The 19,033-nt window shown below is 46.3% G+C and overlaps 1 protein-coding gene across 2 annotated transcripts; it reads left to right on the top strand.

Moving 5' to 3' along the window:
- Positions 1 to 1,059: 1,059 nt before the first annotated feature.
- NPW (neuropeptide W) lies at positions 1,060 to 18,852 on the top strand. Of its 2 annotated transcripts, none has more exons than XR_011364459.1 (2): positions 1,060 to 1,260; positions 18,425 to 18,511. XR_011364459.1 is itself a non-coding variant. In XM_069982074.1 (2 exons), exons 1-2 carry the CDS (start codon positions 7,059 to 7,061, stop codon positions 18,566 to 18,568), a joined length of 873 nt encoding a protein of 290 aa, XP_069838175.1. In that variant the 5' UTR covers positions 6,739 to 7,058; the 3' UTR covers positions 18,569 to 18,852. The 2 variants fall into 2 exon arrangements, 1 of the variants encoding a protein (XP_069838175.1); XM_069982074.1 differs by lacking the exon at positions 1,060 to 1,260 and adding an exon at positions 6,739 to 7,787 and having other exon boundaries at positions 18,425 to 18,852.
- The last annotated feature ends 181 nt before the right edge of the window (positions 18,853 to 19,033 follow it).

Here is a 19,033-nt window from a genome sequence, read left to right as displayed (position 1 = left end):
ATAATGCACCACACTTCCGGGTCTAGCGTGGGTGGGGGGAAACACGGGGAAGGGGGCCATTCACAGACATAACATACATTACAAAGTTGTATAACTTTGTAATGTGTGTTATTCTGTGAATAATTTTTATCGCCGGACAACCCCTTTAAGCAGCAGATTGACCTTGTGATCAGGAGACCCTTCTCACAAAAAGTAATTTCCAAGGCAGGCAAACATTATACTGGGGACCTTGAGTGTAAGGGGTTAAAAGACCTAGTCCCCCATCTTCTACAGAAGTCATAGCTTGAATTTATAATAATTCCCAGTAGCCTAGGCTAAGACACTGTAACAAACAGCTGCTGTATAAGCAGGACATGGGCAGCATAGCATTGTACTGAAGGTTTCCCTTTAAACAGTGTCTCCCGACCTTCAGTCATTTCCATAGCGCTTTGCATTGTTCCTCTTCTATTCCTCCTGGAAATGCACAATGAAATTGAAAGCAGTGTCATTGTTCCCCCTTGTCAGTTGGGCGTGTCCCTTCACAGACTGACCTCGTCCAATCAGTGCAGCCTATATAAGACACAACCTATTGACAAGGACATGGTAACACTCAGTTGTTAGCCTACTTATACATTTCCAGGAGGAATAACAGAGGGAACGTCACAATCCACAGAAGACAACTTAAACCGCATTGTGTACTTGTTGAACTTTTTCGACTCGTCTATAACTTTCTCGGCAGCAGCTCTCTCCGCGCGCCCATACGTCTCCGCCAGTAAGTCAGCACAATAATAGTTTTCTTCCTTGTTCTGTGTTATTCAAATTGAGCTGTTTGTGATGCGGATTGTAAATGACGGTGTATTATGCCGGTGACATTTGCGCACAATCCAGCTCCATTACCATGAGTAATTAGACGTCTTGTATTGCCTATATTTACCATCTTTTATCTTGCTGTAAAGTTTAATGTTCACAGATAATTTCTTTTATTTGCAGAGCGAGGCGCAGACCTATTTGTTTGCAAGATAATGGTTTTATTTTTTTTGTTGCATGTGTTCAGATTATGAAGCAGCGTACCACAATAGACAGAATTACAAATCAACCAGTCTAATTATCCATGGTATTGTCTAGCGGAACAATCCGGGTCCTGTCCCGCACTTATACATCTTATGGAAGGCTTTGTTCACAGGTGAGATCCGCCTCCTGAAGAAGTCATGATACTTGGGGGTCCTTCACCCACTACAGGGAAGACGAGGGAACAGCAGGACATGGGGATGTCAGAGCCTGGTAAGGTCCTATTACACATAGAGTATATCTACCAAACAAACCAGGCAGATATCTGTCCATGTAACAGACCCAGTGATCAGCATTTGCTCACTCGTCGGCTGATCGCTGTCTTTTAACCTGTCATAAAATAATCTTCTGTCAGCCTCACATCTCTCTGTGTAATAAGATCATCCAGCCTTCTAATAGGGTTGGTAGATGAGCGCCGATCTAGCAGATAGAACATGGCTCAGGCCACGTAATATGGCCTTTAGTCCCTGCTATCTGTCTGTAAAGGTAACTGAAGCTATTGTGGTGCGTTACTGGGCTGTACAACAACAATGCTGACACTTGGGGTACAGGACACTGACACTTGGGGTACAGGATAATGACACGCTGACACTTAGGGTACAGGATAATGACACGCTGTCACTTGGGGTACAGGATAATGACCCTGACACTTGGGGTACAGGATAATGACACGCTGACACTTGGGGTACAGGACACCGACACTTGGGATATAGGATAATGACACGCTGACACTTAGGGTACAGGATGCTGACACTTAGGGTACAGGATAATGACACACTGACACTTGGGGTACAGGATAATGACACTGACACTTGGGGTACAGGATAATGACATGCTGACACGTGGGGTACAGGATAATGACACACTGACACTTGGGGTACAGGATAATGACACCTGGGGTACAGGATAATGACACACTGACACTTAGGTACAGGACAATGACACTGACACTTGGGGTACAGGACAATGACACGCTGACACCTGGGGTACAGCATATTGACACTTGGGGTACAGGATAGTGACACACTGACACTTGAGGTACAGGATTATGACACCCTGACACTTAGAGTACAGGACAATGACACGCTGACACTTGGGGTACAGGATAATGACACACTGAAATTTGGGGTACAGGATAGTGACACACTAACATTTGGGTTACAGGATAACTGCACACTGAATCTTGGTGTGGTATCCCACCACAGGTGTTATTAGTTTTCACACCCCTCGCAAAAGTCTATACTTCAAGTAAGCATGGTAATGAAGTAGTACCTAAGTTTTACCACAAGATGTCACTGTTATCTGTATATGCACTTATGTATTGCACAGCTGTAGTGAACAAGGCGTTATTGTTTGTTGTAATCTGCGCACTAATGAGAGCTGTTCTATCTTTTCACTTATCTCTATCCTTTTTTCTCTTTACACTGTCTTCTCCACCACTCACAGGGGCATTACACCTCCTGTAGGAAGTTGTCACATGGGGAGAGAAAGTGCACGCCTACAGTGAGTCTTACCCAAGTCTTGATGGAGAGAGGACTCAAGAAAAGATGGTCCCTGCTGTAGTCCAGCTGGGCCCTGGCTTTGCCTGGTCCCCCCTCAAGTCCAGTCTAGTGTAGTGTGTGGTAGTGGATAGACGCACATGGGAGACACAGAGACTTTTTCTTCAAAAACTATACCTATTCCTAGTACGCAGTGCTAAGCTACTTAGAAGAGGACAAGTGAACACCCCAACCCCCAGTAAACACTTCTAAAAGCGCAGGTGTAACCAGGTAATTTGGCCACCTTGTTCAACTCAGGTAACAAGGTCTAGGGCTTGTGTCACCCTAGTAGGACGGGTCACCTGACACTGTAGGGCAACAGGTGGTATAACGACAGTAAAGGTCAAAACACGGGCACAAGTATACTTGTATTTTCAAGTACTGTATTCTTCAGTATTGTACTTCTTCTTCTTCTTCTAAAGTTCCGGCAGAGCACATTTTTTCCCTGAGTTGGGACTCTTGGTAAAAACTCTCCACTACTCTGAACTCTCAGCACAGACTCCTCTCTACTGTTCTCAGTTCACTCTACTTCTCAGCACGCGACCAAGTTAGCTCAGCTCTTCTAGTCTAAAGGTTCTTAGCGCAGATTCTGTTCTGTCACGTCTATGGTCTGCTACTGTACAAAGTATTTTCACAGTAAGAAGATTTTATTTATGGTAACAGGACTCAGTGATTATTGTTCTGGCACCTACACAGTCACTACTCCATCCTTGGGTCATCTCCCCTTTCTGTGGGTGGCGGTACCGATAGTCCGGGTGGGTCGCAGCTCCATTCCGGACCACCGTGATAAGTGTGCCCAACTGGAACTGGCGTCACAACAGTACATCCACTGGCTGAGCTATACTCCGACCAACCACCATAGAAGTGGCATCATACATTACCATCTAGCAAGTGACCGGTCGAGCACACACCATATTGGGGTAAAGCATAATGACACACTGACACTTGGGGTACATGATAGTGACACTGACACTTGGGGTAGAGGATAATGACACTGACACTTGGGGTACAGGATAATGACACTGACACTTGGGGTACCCCCAACCCCCGTGTGCAGTTGTTGCTAAGCAAAAGCAGTGTGTGTATTATGGCACCTGGCCCGGACCACCATGATGATTTCTTGCAGCTACAATTCATCTCTTCTAAACCTGCCAGACAAACATCTTAGGCTCCGCACTTTTACAACAACTTTCACTTTTTTGTGTCATGTAGATATGTGGGTTGCCCCCTGTATGTAGGATGCCCTGCTGGGTCCCCATATAGTAATAATGTCCCCTGCTGGGCTCTCCATATAATAAAAATGTCCCCTGCTGTGCCCTCCATATAGTAATAATGTCCACTAGTAATAATACTTCCCGCTCAGCGCTCATCTAGTAAAAATGTCCCCCTGCTCTGCTGTGTCCCATATAGTAATAATGCCCCCTGCTGTGCCTCACTATAGTAATAATGTCTGCTGTGCCTCCATATAGTAATAATGTCTCCTGCTGTGTCCTCTATATAGTAATAATGCCCCTGCTGTGTCCCCATATAGTAATATTGCCTCCTGATGTGTTCCTTAATATAGTAATAATTCCCAGCTGTGCCCCCACAGTAACTGCCCTCTGTCTGCCTGTGTCCCCAAAGTAATAATGCCCCCTTCCCTGCTGTGCCCACACAGTCACTGCCTCCTGTCTGGCTGTGTACCCATAGTAATAATGCCCCCTTCCCTGACACGCTGACACTTGGGGTACAGGACACTGACACTTGGGGTACAGGACAATGACACACTGACACTTGGGGTACAGAACAATGACATGCTGACACTTGGGGTACAGGATAATGACACGCTAACACTTGGGGTACAGGACACTGACACGCTGACACTTGGGGTACAGGATAATGACACGCTGACACTTGGGGTACAGAACAATGACATGCTGACACTTGGGGTACAGGATAATGACACGCTGACACTTGGGGTACAGGACAATGACACGCTGACACTTGGGGTACAGGACAATGACACACTGACACTTGGGGTACAGGGTAATGACACGCTGACACTTGGGGTACAGGACAATGACACACTGACACTTGGGGTACAGGGTAATGACACGCTGACACTTGGGGTACAGGATAATAACACGCTGACACTTGGGGTACAGGATAATGACACTCTGACACTTGGGGTACAGGACACTGACACTTGGGGTACAGGACACTGACACGCTGACACTTGGGGTACAGGACAATGACACACTGACACTTGGGGTACAGGGTAATGACACGCTGACACTTGGGGTACAGAACAATGACACACTGACACTTGGGGTACAGGGTAATGACACGCTGACACTTGGGGTACAGGATAATAACACGCTGACACTTGGGGTACAGGATAATGACACTCTAAAACTTGGGGTACAGGACACTGACACTTGGGGTACAGGACACTGACACGCTGACACTTGGGGTACAGGACAATGACACGCTGACACTTGGGGTACAGGATAATGACACTGACACTTGGGGTAGAGGACACTGACACGCTGACACTTGGGGTACAGGATAATAACACTCTGACACTTGGGGTATAGGATAATGACACTTGGGGTACAGGACACATACTTGGGGTACAGGACAATGACACGCTGACCCTTGGGGTACGGGATAGTGACACGCTGACACTTGGGGTACAGGGTAATGACACTCTGACACTTGGGGTACAGGATAAAAACACGCTGACACGGGGTACAGGACACTGACACTTGGGGTACAGGATAATGACACTTGGGGTACAGGACACTTACACTTGGGGTACAGGACACTGACACTCTGACACTTGGGGTATAGGACAATGACACGCTGACACTTGGGGTACAGGACACTGACACTTGGGGTACAGGACACTGACACTTGGGGTACAGGGTAATGACACACTGACACTTGGGGTACAGGACACTGACACTTGGGGTACAGGACACTGACACTTGGGGTACAGGATAATGACACTGACACGCTGACACTTTGGGTACAGGATAATAACACGCTGACACTTGGGGTACAGGGTAATAACACGCTGACACTTGGGGTACAGGATAATAACACGCTGACACTTGGGGTACAGGGTAATAACACGCTGACACTTGGGGTACAGGGTAATAATCATGCTGTAATATAACACTTCTATACTTTCCATTATAGAAAATTACAACTTTTCAACCAAAACTTTCAACCTTTTACAGTCAAGTTTAAGGGTTTTAGTTGATGGTACAGACAGAACAGTCGTCATTCCCCCTTGTATCCTTCCGGACATAACCGCCACCCCGGTCCGGGTTCAGTCGGGGGGTCTGGCCCATTTACAGAAGTCACTTAGTATGAAGAAATGTCAACATTTAGTGATAAAACATTCACCACTCATCAAACCTATAAGAAATCATTGCTGCTTCTGACCTTGTGATGTGTGAACATGAAGGATGAATTGATCGCCGGCATGTCACATTGTTAGGCGACCAAGTGATGCATTTAGCTCAATGATTTAGGGTCCTATGTAACTACTATTAGGTCGCCTCCATCAATCATATTAGCAATCACTAATACTAATATCTGCTCGTGTGAATAGGCCCCTAGAAGCTGATCCCATCTGTCATGCAGCAGTTTTCTTTGAGAGGACCATGAAATTTCGCATGACACGGACTCTCGTACAGATCAGACGACACATTTACACTAATGGTGGTATTCATCTTTGGGATAATAAGAGGAACAAGGTACGAGTGAGTGTTCTGCATTAGCCCAGTGCGACCCCCCTCCACAGAAGAATGAGTGGTATTTCAGAGATGATGTGATGACTCCCCCCCCCCCCCCTCATATGTCTCTTTATATAGGGAGGAATAAGAGACTCAGTTACAGATCTGATACGAGACTCCAGGCTGAACACAGGGGTGGAGGCTACAGCAGTTATAGACCCCCATCCTCCAATACAGAACCTGAGGACACATCTGCCCCTACAGCTCCTCATCTCATACAATCTTGGCCAGTCCAGGAGGACACATCTGCCCCTACAGCTCCTCATTTCGCACCATCTTGGCCAGTCCAGGAGGACACATCTGCCCCTACAGCTCCTCATTTTGCACCATCTTGACCAGTCCAGGAGGACACATCTGCCCCTACAACTCCTCATCTCGTACCATCTTGACCAGTCCAAGAGGATACATCTGCCCCTACAACTCCTCATCTTGTACCATCTTGACCAGTCCAGGAGGACATTTCTGCCCCTACAGCTCCTTATCTCGCACCATCTTGACCAGTCCAGGAGGACACATCTGCCCCTACAGCTCCTTATTTCGCACCATCTTGACCAGTCCAGGAGGACATATCTGTCCCAACAGCTCCTCATCTTGTATCTTCTTGACCAATCCAGGAGGGCACATCTGCCCCTACAGCTTATTTCGTACCATCTTGACCAGTCCAGGAGAACACTTGTACTGGTAGACTATGAGTTGGCCAATAAGCCCAATCTGCTGTTGGTTTCTTGGAACCCTACTTCTAGCTTCACCCCACCCAGGGACATCCTGGTACAAGCACTCTGCAAGTCCCAGGTACCACACCGTGGGCAGAGCCTCCGGACTCCTCATAGGGGTTCGCCGCTCACCTTACTTATGGAGAAGAGATGCTAAGGTGGACCCCTGGCAGGGAGCAAAAGAGGAGGCAGGGTTATTACAGACACCCTGGAGTGGGGAAAGGGTAGGGGTGCAGTTGTCTCCTGATCCAGGAGAGCAGAGGTTAATTCATAAACTGATCCAAGACAAGAGAAGTCTTCAAGAAAGTCAAGATGATAAGGGTCTGGAGCAAGGATCCTGGATGTATAGTGACCGGGGAGAAGAGAGAAGTCTCGAGGACCAAAGCCAGACGACCAGGTACCCAGAGGGGGAGGAGGAAAGAAGAAATCTAGAGGGGCAAATGTTGGTCAATGTGGGGCCAGGAGAAAGAAAGAGGAGCCCAGAAGAGACTTGGGTCACCATGGAGCCAGGTGATGTAGTTAGAAGTCTGGAAGATGGGCAAATAAAGGTGAGGAACACGGACAGACACATGAGGAGCTCCATGGAGTCTGTCCAAGAGAGAAGACCCAGCAGAGAGGACATCCTGACCATGTTCCTTCATCTACAGGAAGAGAACAGGTCACATCCCCAGCCATGGAGAACACCAGCTGCCAAAGACAAGCAGGTAACATTCATTTAAGGGTGACAATTCTGGGTGGCAACCGATATGGTAACACCATGGATATTACTCAGCTTTCCCAGGCTCCTAAATAATTTGCCCCCAACTTTTCATGAAGCAGATCTGACTGAACAGATTTCGTTTATAGAAACAGCGCCGCTCTTGTCTATAGGCTGTGTCTGGTATTGCAGTATTTACTGTTATAAGGCTGAGGTGCAATACCAAACTCAGCCTATAGACAATAGTGGCACTGTTTCTGTCTATAGAGAGTCACATAAACAAGTAGCTGAGTTAAATGTGTTAGATGCAGCAGCACTGTTTATTATACAGTTACCTCTATTAAGTTACGGCTAAATGACAAATTCGACTCGGCTACATCTTGCTAGTATCAACACTGCTACATCTCTTTGGTATCTTGTTTATATTGCTGTATTTCATGTCATATGATTAGATAATACAGTGCGTACTCTGCTTAGATACATAGAATCACTAGCTGAGTTACACCTAAATTACTATAATAACACATAATTACAGTATTACATTACATAGAGTAAATATATAGGGAAGTAGAGCAGCAGTTACAGTGGCTCAGTGAGCAAAGGCAGGCATGATATTGGTACAATGAAAAGTGATAGTAAAGGTACAATGTGATATTTGTATTATAGAGTCCATAAGAACAGGAATGTGGCTGGTACAGTAAGTAAGGAACATAATGTTGGTGCAGTGAGGAAAAATGATTGTGATACAGTATAAGGAAAAGGATGATGTATTAAGGAGAAACAACATTGAACAGCGCATATGTTGGAACAGTGAGAAAGTGCAGTGTTGGCATTAGCACAGTAGAATAGTGATAAAGTGAGAACGCTTTGATTATATGATGTTGGCACAGTGAGCAAGAGTACCTTTTAAAGCAGCACTAAGAGTACTAGTAACATCTTTACAGTTAGGAAGGTTAGTGATGGTGATAAAGTAATAGTACCTATAGTAGGAGTACAATGAGGAAAAGTACCTATAATAGTGGAAGAAATAGGAAGAGCTGGGTTTTTGGTACAGTGAGTAAGAACATTGATGTTGGTATGGTGAGAATGCGTATAATAGCATAATGGGCAAAATTGTTCCATTGAGGAGGAGATATAATGGTGCAGTGAGGGTGGGTACCTATAAAAGCGGTCTAGTGAGAAAGAGTAGCTATATAAGTGGTCTAGTGAGGAAGACCATCTATAATAGTGGTCCATCAAAGAAAATTACCTATATTATTGGTCTGGTGAGAAAGAGCACTAATATACTTACTATAATACTAGTAAGGAGGACTACCTATATAAGTGGTCCAGTGAGTAAGAGTATCTACGTACATGAAGATTTTTACTGACTCAATATGGAAGATCATTCATTAAATGCTGTGCAATGAGAAAGAGGATCGACATTAGTGGTTTGATAACATATGTTAGTGGTTCAGTGAAGAATAGTTCCTATAATATTGGTACAGTGAGGAAAAGCAGGGATTTTGGTGCATTGGGTAAAACAGTAATGTACAGTGAAGAAAAGTATATTCAATGGTGGTGAAGGGTCTCTATATCAGTGGCTTAGTGAGGAAGTGTACCTATAAAAGTGATACAGAGAAGACCATCATGTATAACAGTGGTTCAGTGAGGAAGAGTATTTGTATAAGCAAAGACAGATATTTTGAGTTTAAACAGTGATATTGGCACAGTGAGAAAGAACATCTATGATAGGGGGCAATAAGGGAAGAGTACCTATAATAGTGGTCAAGTGAGGAAGTGTACCTATAATAGTCATCCAGAGAGGAAAAGTACCTATAATAGTTGAACAGTGAGAAAGTGTACCTATAATAGTTGTACAGTGAGGATGTGTATCTATAATAGTGGTAAGGTGAGGAAGTGTACCTATAATAGTTATACAATAAGGAGGTGTTCCTCTAAAAGTGGTACAGTGAGGAAGTGTACCTATAATAGTGGTCTTGTAAGCATGTATACTTATAATAGTGGTCTAGTGATCATGTATACTTATAATAGTGGTCTAGTGATCATGTATAGTTATAATAGTGGTCTAGTGATCATGTATACTTATAATAGTGGTCTAGTGATCATGGATAGTTATAATAGTGGTCTAGTGATCATGTATACTTATAATAGTGGTCTAGTGATCATGTATACTTATAATAGTGGTCTAGTGATCATGAATAGTTATAATAGTGGGACACAGAGGAAGTGTACTTATTATAGTGGTCTAGTGAGCATGTGTACCTATAATAGTGGTCTAGTGATCATGTATACTTATAATAGTGGTCTAGTGATCATGTATACTTATAATAGTGGTCTAGTGATCATGAATAGTTATAATAGTGGTCTAGTGATCATGTATACTTATAATAGTGGTCTAGTGATCATGTATAATTATAATAGTGGTCTAGTGATCATGAATAGTTATAATAGTGGTCTAGTGATCATGTATACCTATAATAGTGGGACACAGAGGAAGTGTACTTATTATAGTGGTCTAGTGATAATGTGTACCTATAATAGTGGTCTAGTGATCATGTATACTTATAATAGTGGTCTAGTGATCATGTATAATTATAATAGTGGTCTAGTGATCATGAATAGTTATAATAGTGGTCTAGTGATCATGTATACCTATAATAGTGGGACACAGAGGAAGTGTACTTATTATAGTGGTCTAGTGATAATGTGTACCTATAATAGTGGTCTAGTGATCATGTATACTTATAATAGTGGTCTAGTGATCATGTATACTTATAATAGTGGTCTAGTGATCATGAATAGTTATAATAGTGGTCTAGTGATCATGTATACTTATAATAGTGGTCTAGTGATCATGAATAGTTATAATAGTGGTCTAGTGATCATGTATACTTATAATAGTGGTCTAGTGATCATGAATAGTTATAATAGTGGTCTAGTGATCATGTATACCTATAATAGTGGGACACAGAGGAAGTGTACTTATAGTGGTCTAGTGAGCATGTGTACCTATAATAGTGGTACAGTAAAGAAGTATACCTATAATAGTTATACAATGAGGAAGTGTTCCTATAATAGTGATACAGTGAGGAAGTGTACCTATAGTAGTGGTCTAGAAAGCATGTATACTTATAATAGTGGTATAGTGAGGAAGTGTACCTATAATAGTGGTCTAGTAAGCATGTATACTTTTAATAGTGGTCCAGTGATCATGTATACTTAAAATAGAGGTACAGTGAGGAAGTGTACCCATAATAGTGGTCTAGTGATCATGTATACTTATAATAGGTGGACAAAAAGGAAGTGTACTTATGATAGTGGTCTAGTGAGCATGTGTACTTATAATAGTGGTACAGTGAGGAAGTGTACCCACAATATTAGACCTGTGAGAAGTACCAGTAATAGTGGTCCAGTGAGCCTGTGTACTTATAGTAGTGGTACAGTGAGGAAGTAACAGGCATCATTTATAGTATATAACACCCCCAGCCTCCTCATCCTCATCAGGTTTGTATATTATCCTGTGATGAACCTGAGCTCTGCCCCCCACACCGTATAGCGCTGTCTATGGATGAGCTGCAATCTGTTTTCATAGACTTCTGGTTAGCAGACTGCAATGTGACAGATGATGCACCAGGGAGCTCTGGATGTCTCGGCCTTATAGTAATTGATGCCTCTTTATACTTGATGTATTGTAATGAGCTGCGGGGATCGCTGGAGAATAATCTGTGGGATGATGAAATGATCAGAGTAGTATTACAGGGAACCATTTATCTCCATACACTGGGATCATCTCCACTAGTCTCCAGTGACACCATTAGTCTACAGCTACAAGGATCAGACAACCTGTGCGTCTTGTAGCTTGTATGACCTACGTGATCTTATTTGATGGCTGTGGATCTGCCTCTTGCACAGATATCCACCGCAGGGGTGTACATGAGCTGGAGCAGCTTTCTCCTATACTTTGTGCTATTACCTGGTGATAACGATAGTAAATCAATCTTGTCACACCTCATAATTCGCCCGATCGTACGATTAACGATGTCGGAGTAACAATTTTTTTTTCATAACGATCAGAGTTTAAACAGTACGATATATCGTACGGAAAATTCGTTTTGCGATCGCTTAAGCCTATCTCACACATTGGTTAAATCGGCGAACGACTGTTTACACGGAACGATCTGCGAATTTTTTGCGAACGACGATTTGAGAACATTGTAAGATCAAAATGAACGATTTCTCATTCGCCGTTTGATCGTTCGCTGCATTTACACGTACGATTATCCTTCGAATGCGATCGTTATCGCGCAAATTCACATGATAATCGTTACGTCTAAACGCAGCATAAGGCCATGTTCACACAACGTAAATTATTAATCACGGCTGTTGTTGTCGATTTGGGGGAATCCTGTCCGGAGTGTATACATATAGGCTATGTTCACAATACGTATATGTCCGGTCGCATATTTTACGTGTGAAACTCCGGCCAGGGATTTACGCAAGTTGCGGCCGGCTACGTACGGTCCGCGAACTTACGCCTGTAGTCTACTTACGCTTCCCCAGCGCCGTACGTAGCGATCTGACAGCTGTCTTTTACTTGGATATCTTCGGCTAGCCCCGGACACCCCACAGAACCTTTTGGATCGGCAAATCAAAGTGCAAAAATGAAGAAATCACCACTCCGTACGGGACCGCATGTTACGCTACGGGCGTAAGTTACAGCATTTTTGACCTGAAACAATGGTCTCGTTCATTTTTTAACGGCGCTGCATACGATCCGCTCGTAAGTTCTTAAGTAGTGTGAACGGTGCAGCCGTAGATCGTATACTTTCCATTGTACGCAATCTACGTAAATCTCCGGCCGCTTATTCACGGAACGCGCTACGGCCGGAAACTTACGTAGTGTGAACATAGCCATAGGGGGCGAGTTATCAAACATAGTGTAAAGTGAAACTGGCTCAGTTGGCCCTAGCAACCAATCAGATTCTACTTTTCATTCCTCACAGATTCTTTCTAAAATGAAAAGTGGAATCTGATTGGTTGCTAGGGCCAACTGAGCCAGTTTCACTTTATACCATGTTTGATAAATCTCCCCCAGAGTATACACTCCAGACAGGATGCCTAGCGGCGCCGCAGACAACTGAGATGTCAATGAATAGCGGCCGCAGAGAACCTGTCAGGGGACAGAATGAGTGTGCGGCTCCAGCCGTATGCTCCATTGTGTGCAGCAGTGAATTTGGATGCAGGCACGCACGGATGCGCCCGCATCTGAATAAAACAGCAGTGAAGATAATCCGGCCGGTACTGCATTATTGGCCTGGATGATCTTTAACCAGTGTCAGACTGGGCCACCGGGGGACCGGGGAATTCCCCGGTGGGCCCCGAGCAGGAGTAGGCCCCGCCCCCCAGTCAGGGGACACAGGGCTGGAGACCACAAGAATGTGGTCTCCACCCAGTAAGCCCAGCGGGGGCCCCCGTGCTCCTAGGGGGCCCACTCAGCCGCCGATTGCCGCACCTTCCCTTTTAACTGGAAGCGATCGAAACGATCGCTTCCAGTTAAATGTAGCAGTGTTCCGATTGACAGGGCAAGAAGCCATTGGCTTCCCGCCCTGTCAATCACTCTTGTGACCGCAAGCAGCTTCTTGCTTGCGGTCACAAGCGTGGTGCTGCCGCCGCCTCCCGTGACAGATGAGCAGCTGCTGGTCCCGGGCAGCGTCATCACCAGAGAGCTCCGTGCGCAGTGCGGCAGCGGGGACTTCCGGTTCACGTAACGCATACCGGAAGTCCCAGCCGCTGCGGTGCACACAAAGCTCTCTGGTGGTGATGCTGCCAGGACCAGGAGCTGCTCGTCTGTCGGGGAAGAGAAGAAGAGGCCCGCGACCGTCAGGGGAGCGTGGTGACAGGTGAGTTGGGTTTTGTTGTTTTTTACCAGCACTGGGGGCTATAGGGGAGGGAGGGGGATGGCCAGCACTGGGTGCTATAGGGGGGATGGCCAGCACTGGGGGCTATAGGGGGGATGGCCAGCACTGGGGGCTATAGGGGAGGGAGGGGGATGGCCAGCACTGGGGGCTATAGGGGGGATGGCCAGCACTGGGGGCTATAGGGGGGATGGCCAGCACTGGGGGCTATAGGGGGGATGGCCAGCACTGGGGGCTATAGGGGAGGGAGGGGGATGGCCAGCACTGGGGGCTATAGGGGGGATGGCCAGCACTGGGGGCTATAGGGGGGATGGCCAGCACTGGGGGCTATAGGGGGGATGGCCAGCACTGGGGGCTATAGGGGGGATGGCCAGCACTGGGGGCTATAGGGGAGGGAGGGGGATGGCCAGCACTGGGGGCTATAGGGGGGATGGCCAGCACTGGGGGCTATAGGGGGGATGGCCAGCACTGGGGGCTATAGGGGAGGGAGGGGGATGGCCAGCACTGGGGGCTATAGGGGAGGGAGGGGGGTTGGATGGCCAGCACTGGGGGCTATAGGGGAGGGAGGGGGGGGGGGATGGCCAGCACTGGGGACTATAGGGGAGGGAGGGGGGGGGGGATGGCCAGCACTGGGGACTATAGGGGAGGGAGGGGGATGGCCAGCACTGGGGGCTATAGGGGAGGGAGGGGGGGGGATGGCCAGCACTGGGGGCTATAGGGGAGGGAGGGGGATGGCCAGCACTGGGGGCTATAGGGGAGGGAGGGGGGGGTGGATGGCCAGCACTGGGGGCTATAGGGGAGGGAGGGGGGGGGGGGATGGCCAGCACTGGGGACTATAGGGGAGGGAGGGGGATGGCCAGCACTGGGGGCTATAGGGGAGGGAGGGGGATGGCCAGCACTGGGGGCTATAGGGGAGGGAGGGGGATGGCCAGCACTGGGGGCTATAGGGGAGGGAGGGGGGGTGGATGGCCAGCACTGAGGGCTATAGGGGAGGGAGGGGGATGGCCAGCACTGGGGGCTATAGGGGAGGGAGGGGGGGGGTGGATGGCCAGCACTGGGGGCTATAGGGGAGGGAGGGGGGGTGATGGCCAGCACTGGGGGCTATAGGGGAGGGAGGGGGATGGCCAGCACTGGGGGCTATAGGGGAGGGAGGGGGGGTGGATGGCCAGCACTGGGGGCTATAGGGGGGGGGAGGGAGGGGGGGGGGATGGCCAGCACTGGGGGCTATAGAGGAGGGAGGGGGATGGCCAGCACTGGGGGCTATAGGGGAGGGAGGGGGATGGCCAGCACTGGGGGCTATAGGGGGGATGGCCAGCACTGGGGGCTATAGGGGGGGATGGACAACATAAGGGGGGCTATAGGGGGGGATGGACAACATAAGGGGGGCTATAGGGGGGATGGAAAACATAAGGGGGGCTATGGAGGGGATGGGCAACATAAGGGGGCTATGGGGGGATGGAAAACATAAGGGGGGCTATGGGGGGATAGACAACATAAGGGGGGCTATAGGGGGGATGGACAACATTAAGGGGGGGGCTATAGGGGGGATGGACAACATAAGGGGGCTATGGGGGGATAGACAACATAAGGGGGCTATGGGGGGATAGACAACATAAGGGGGCTTTAGGGGGGGATGGACAACATGAGGGGGGCTATATGGGGGAATGGACAACATGAGGGGCTATAGGGGGGAATGGACAACATGAGGGGGCTATATGGGGGAATGGACTACATAAGGGGGCTATCTATATTGAAGAAGGACAACATGGAGGGGCTATATATATGGGGATGGACAACATAAGGGGTCTACCTATATGGGGCATGGACAACACTGTAAGTTGTCTATATGGGGGACTGAACAAAGGACCATCTATAAGGTGCCTACACAGAGGGGACCATATACTATAAGGGAGATATATACACATAGAGTCAGGGCTACCCACTAAATGAGGGCATAAAGGGGCTAATACAGATGTGCAGTGTGTATAGAGATGAGGATGGTGACAGAGTGAGGAACCTAATATATTTCTCTGGCAGATTCTGTGGATTCGTGGCTCATAGAAGTTCTCATAACGGCCCAGGACAGATGGAGAAGAAGAAGAAGAGGGAAGAACTCTGAATAGAGAAGACGTCCCCTGTGAGTCACCTGCTATAACTGCACTGTAATGTATATGGTGTACAGAACCTGTGTAGAGCTGCGTCTACCTCTATATGACTGGATGAGGTGATGGTGATCTGTGTACAGAGGATTATTCAGTAGCAGCGGCGGTGTTAGTCAGTATGTGGTGGTGTTAGTCAGTAGCAGTGGTGATGTGAGTCAGTATGTGGTGGTGTTAGTCAGTAGCAGCGGTGGGGTTAGTCAGTATGTGGTGGTGTTAGTCAGTATGTGATGGTATTAGTCAGTATGTGGTGGTGTTAGTCAGTATGTGGTGGTGTTAGTCAGTATGTGATGGTATTAGTCAGTATGTGGTGGTATTTGTTACTTGTAATCTGGTGCAGTGTTCATTGGTCTTAGTATACTGGTTCTGGTCAGTAACAATATGGTGGAGATGGTATTGGTTGGTATTATTGGTAATATTGGTATACAGGATCTGGTCAGTAACAGTATGGCAGTAATATGTGTGGGGATGTTTGCTCTTTATATACTGGTGTTATTGGTAGCATACGGTAGTATACAGTGTTATCATGCAAAGAAAATTGTCTTAGAGCCCAATTACATCGGCCAATTATCGGTAACAAGCGCTCCTAGGAAGCCCCATGTAACAGTGCCAGAGATCAGCTGACAAATGCCCCATAGTTGGCTGATTAGATCTTTTGTGCGGGTGTAATAATCATTGCTGTCGGCCGCACATCTCTATATACTGCCTCCTATCACGCCGTGTAACTGGACCCTTATTAATGTTACCATAGATAAGTATAGTGGCAGAAGGGTGGGCCCCAAGAAGGATTTCCCCTGGTGGGCCCAAGGACTCCAGTCCGACACTGTCTTTAACACTGGGCATTCTGTGACCCGGCCGTCTTACGCCATGTGAACATGGCCTTATAGTGATCGGTGGGGGTCCAGCTGCTGAGACCACTACCCATCACTAGAACTTAGGGATAGAGCAACTCAAGAAAAGCCAATACATGGAGTATGGAGGCCCTGACAGTCACTATGCATCTCTATGAAGCAATAAAGCACTTGCCTCTTCATCAGCCAGAACCTTACTGATCACAGCATCTAAATCAGTGCTTCCCAATTCCAGTCCTCGTAGCCAGGTTCGGACTGGCCCACAGGGGAGCAGGGAAATCCCCCGGTGGGCCCTACCTCTTAGTGGGCCCCTAAACAAGACGTGGGCTTTCCTGGTTAGCAGCTCCAGGATGACATATAAGAATTGATGCTGGTTATAACTGGTGTATTTAGGGTGGGTGTCTAGAATCAAATCCCCTGGTGGGCCCAAGGTACCCCATTCCGACACTGCTTATTGCCCACCAACAGGTCATGTTTTGAGGATTCCCTTAGTATGTCACAGGTGATATAATTATCCTCAGTGCATCAGGTATTACCACCGGTGTTCTCTGTATGGGATATTCTCAAACATGACCTGTTGGTGAGGCCTGAGGACTGGAATTGAGGAGCTCTTGTCTAAATAAAATTTTAGATACAGGGCCCAATTACACAAAGATTATCGTGCGAAAAATCGTTATAGCGTTCGAATTTAAGCAATAATCTTTCCATGTGTGTGAAGACGACGACCAAACGACTAATGAACATTCATTCATGTGTCGCTGATCGCGCCTTTTGAGCCAACGATAAAATCATTGTTAATCGTTCGCAAATCTTTCTGTACGTGTTGGCATCATTCGTTTGTAGTTATGACCATTCGTAAATTAAAGTATAGAAACGATCATAATTGTAATCATTCCCTGTATTATAGTTAATTTTTTTTAGGTCATTTGTCGATAATTGGTGAAAATCACTTTGTCTAATAGGACCCTTAGGTTACATTCACATGTTCCGTAGTTTATCCATTATACAGATAAGTAACCATTTTAAACCATTCTCCCTTATTTGAAGGGATAGTTCACCAACAATTTTCTTATTTTAAATCAGCTGGTGCCAGAGATTTGTAATTTACTTCAATTAAAAAAATCTCAAGTCTTCCAGTACTTATCAGCTGGGGTTTGTCCTGCAAGAAGTGGTGTATTCTTTCTAGTCTGACATAGTTCTCTCCGCTGTCAAATGACAAATCTCTGCCACTTTCTGACTCCAGTTGATTTGAAAGAAAAAATAAATGGTGAAGTATCCCTTTAACTATCACCTTCCAAAAAATCTACGGATTATGGATGCATTACGGACATTTTTTTGGCGGATTATGGACGATTGCAGATATCATATATGGTTTTGAAAAATTACTGAATGTGTGACTGTAGCCTTAGATCTGTACAGTGAATGAGCCATTGGATGTAAACTAGAATGTTCCTATTCACTTACAGCAAGCAGTGATGAAATGAACACAAAGGGGGATTTATCAAACATGATGTAAAGTGAAACTGGCTCAGTTGCCCCTAGCAACCAATCAGATTCCACCTTTCATTCCTCACAAACTCTTTTGAAAATGAAAGGTGGAATCTGATTGGTTGCTAGGGGCAACTGAGCCAGTTTCACTTTACACCATGTTTGATAAATCTCCCCCTTTAAAGTGTACAACTATGTCCTTTACACCATATCTATCTGTCTCCGCAGCCATTTTATTCCAAGTCCAAGACTTCAGAGTGGGTTAGCTGTGACGACTTCCCACTGATCTCCTACAAGGTCTTGTGCCGAGCCAGACTGCGCTCCCTGTCTCACACACAGCCGCGGCCTGCAGACCCCGCCGCTGATTTATGAACTCAAAGCAAGAAAGAGTCACACGGATATCGATCTCCAGGCTGTTATGGGCTTTCCATCAATCATCTATGATAGGCCATCGCTCCGGGCGATCACCAAGGAGCCTCATCATCTATAGAGCTACCCCTCCAAGTCCACATCATAGCCCACATCCGATAATCCATATGTACATTAACACATTTCAGAACTGATCTCGGAGTCACCAGCGGCTTTGAGATTGTGTATTGCTTTGGCTTTTTTCACTCATGTTCCCTAGATCGACAATAAAGCTGTTTTTTGTTGGTTCAGCAGAATACATATATATTGGATTTCTAGAAATAAAAGATAAACTTAATCGCCGCTTCTGTTTTCTAATCTAAGATGAAGAATTGCTTGATATATCTTCATATATATATATATATATATATATATATATATATTCCTAGTGAGAACACATGTATGCTCTGAGCTGAAGAATTCTTTGAT

This window comes from Dendropsophus ebraccatus, chromosome 9 (genome assembly GCF_027789765.1).
Source record: "Dendropsophus ebraccatus isolate aDenEbr1 chromosome 9, aDenEbr1.pat, whole genome shotgun sequence".
In the NCBI taxonomy this organism is placed as follows: Eukaryota; Metazoa; Chordata; class Amphibia; order Anura; family Hylidae; genus Dendropsophus; species Dendropsophus ebraccatus.
Note: the sequence above shows the minus strand (reverse complement) of the source record. Positions and strands in the feature narration are given on the sequence as shown.